Source organism: Manacus vitellinus, unplaced genomic scaffold (genome assembly GCF_001715985.3).
Source record: "Manacus vitellinus isolate BGI_N305 unplaced genomic scaffold, ASM171598v3 scaffold_94_pilon, whole genome shotgun sequence".
Taxonomy (NCBI): Eukaryota; Metazoa; Chordata; class Aves; order Passeriformes; family Pipridae; genus Manacus; species Manacus vitellinus.
In genome coordinates, this window is record NW_021940890.1 from 1,215,645 (window position 1) to 1,217,106 (window position 1,462).

Consider the following 1,462-nt stretch of genomic DNA (forward strand, 5'->3'; position numbering starts at 1 on the left):
AGCAGGACTATTTTTGGGGAGACTGAACCCCCATTTCCCAAGCAGGACTATTTTTGGGGAGACTGAACCCCCATTTCCCAAGCAGGACTATTTTTTCGGAGACCGACCCCCATTTCCCAGCAGGAATATTTTTGGGAGACTCATCCCCATTTCCCAAGCAGGAATATTTTTGGGAGACTGAGCCCCATTTCCCAGCAGGAATATTTTTGGGAGACTGAGCCCCATTTTCTAAGCAGGAATATTTTTGGGTGACTGAGCCCCACTTCCCAGCAAGAATATTTTTGGGAGACTGCCCCCCATTTCCCAAGCAGGAATATTTTTGGTGTATTAAAATCAAAACTTTCACAAGAAATTAATAAATAATACATAAGTAAATAAAATTTTGGCACGTTTTGGCTTATTAAAATGAAGACTCTTGGTAGAATATGCTGGGAAAGAGGATGTGGGATGCAATGGAAAGGGAAATACTTATAATTTACTTTTTTACTGCGAGGGACAACAAATGCAAGGACAGCTCTTCACACACACAAAAGACAAAAAGGTAAATGAATAAATACTCACGTAGGTGAGGATTCACTGGAGCTGGAAAACAAAGCAAAAACAAAATTAGCACAAAGAAAAAAAAAATCTGATCGCTCGAGGTGCAGATTATCCCAAATTTCCTGGTGGTCCCTTCCCCATGGCATGGGGTGGGATAAGATGGGCTTTAAGATCCTTCCCAACCTAAAGCCTTCTGGGATTCTGGGATAAAGAGGTGAGTGGAAACAAGTGATGGGTTCAGCTGCTCTGCTTTGTAACCCCTGGAAACTGGCTGATTGTGGTAATTACAACCAGCAGCTGAATCTTTAATCAAGATCCAAATCTACATGAAAAGCAACATTATCTGCAAATATCAGGGCTTTACATGGACAAGGCTGATTTCCCCCCACTATAGCAATTATTCTCACTTACTTCTGATAATACTGGATGATACTGGGAATGAGTGTCAGTGTAAAGTTATAAATATTGTCATTTATGCACTGTTTGGCACCAGTTTCTTTTTCTGGAGCTAGAAACATGGTACTAAGAATAAAATAATAATGATAATGATAATGATAATAATAATAACAACAACAACAACAACAACAATAATAATAATTACAGCAGTCAGTCATAACCACAAATATTTACTTTTCTTTCTTACAGAATTTGAGTAGTGACTAAACCTCATGTAAAAACAAGTGAGCTGGACCACAAAGCAACTGGTCACCACCAGCTGTGGGTGCAAATCATCATCATCATCCATTTGTTCTCTCTGTGAGCAGGGACAGGACCCAGGGAAGGGCTGGAGCTGGGACAGGGCAGGCTCAGGTTGGATCTCAGGGAAAAGTTCTTCCCCCAGAGGGTGGTTGGCACTGCCCAGGCTCCCCAGGGCAGTGGGCACGGCCCCAAGGCTGCCAGAGCTCCAGGAGGGTTTGGATGA

The 1,462-nt window shown here is 42.2% G+C and overlaps 1 protein-coding gene across 1 annotated transcript in view; it reads right to left on the reverse strand.

The window, feature by feature from the left end:
• The window catches only part of MDGA2 (MAM domain containing glycosylphosphatidylinositol anchor 2), a gene marked incomplete at its 5' end in the record, with an annotated part of 146,887 nt that overhangs the window by 9,105 nt on the left and 136,320 nt on the right, over positions 1–1,462 (reverse strand). The window contains one exon of the mRNA XM_029965282.1: positions 562–582. Coding sequence (XP_029821142.1) covers positions 562–582 — 21 coding nt within the window. The remainder of the gene's footprint in view (positions 1–561; positions 583–1,462) is intronic.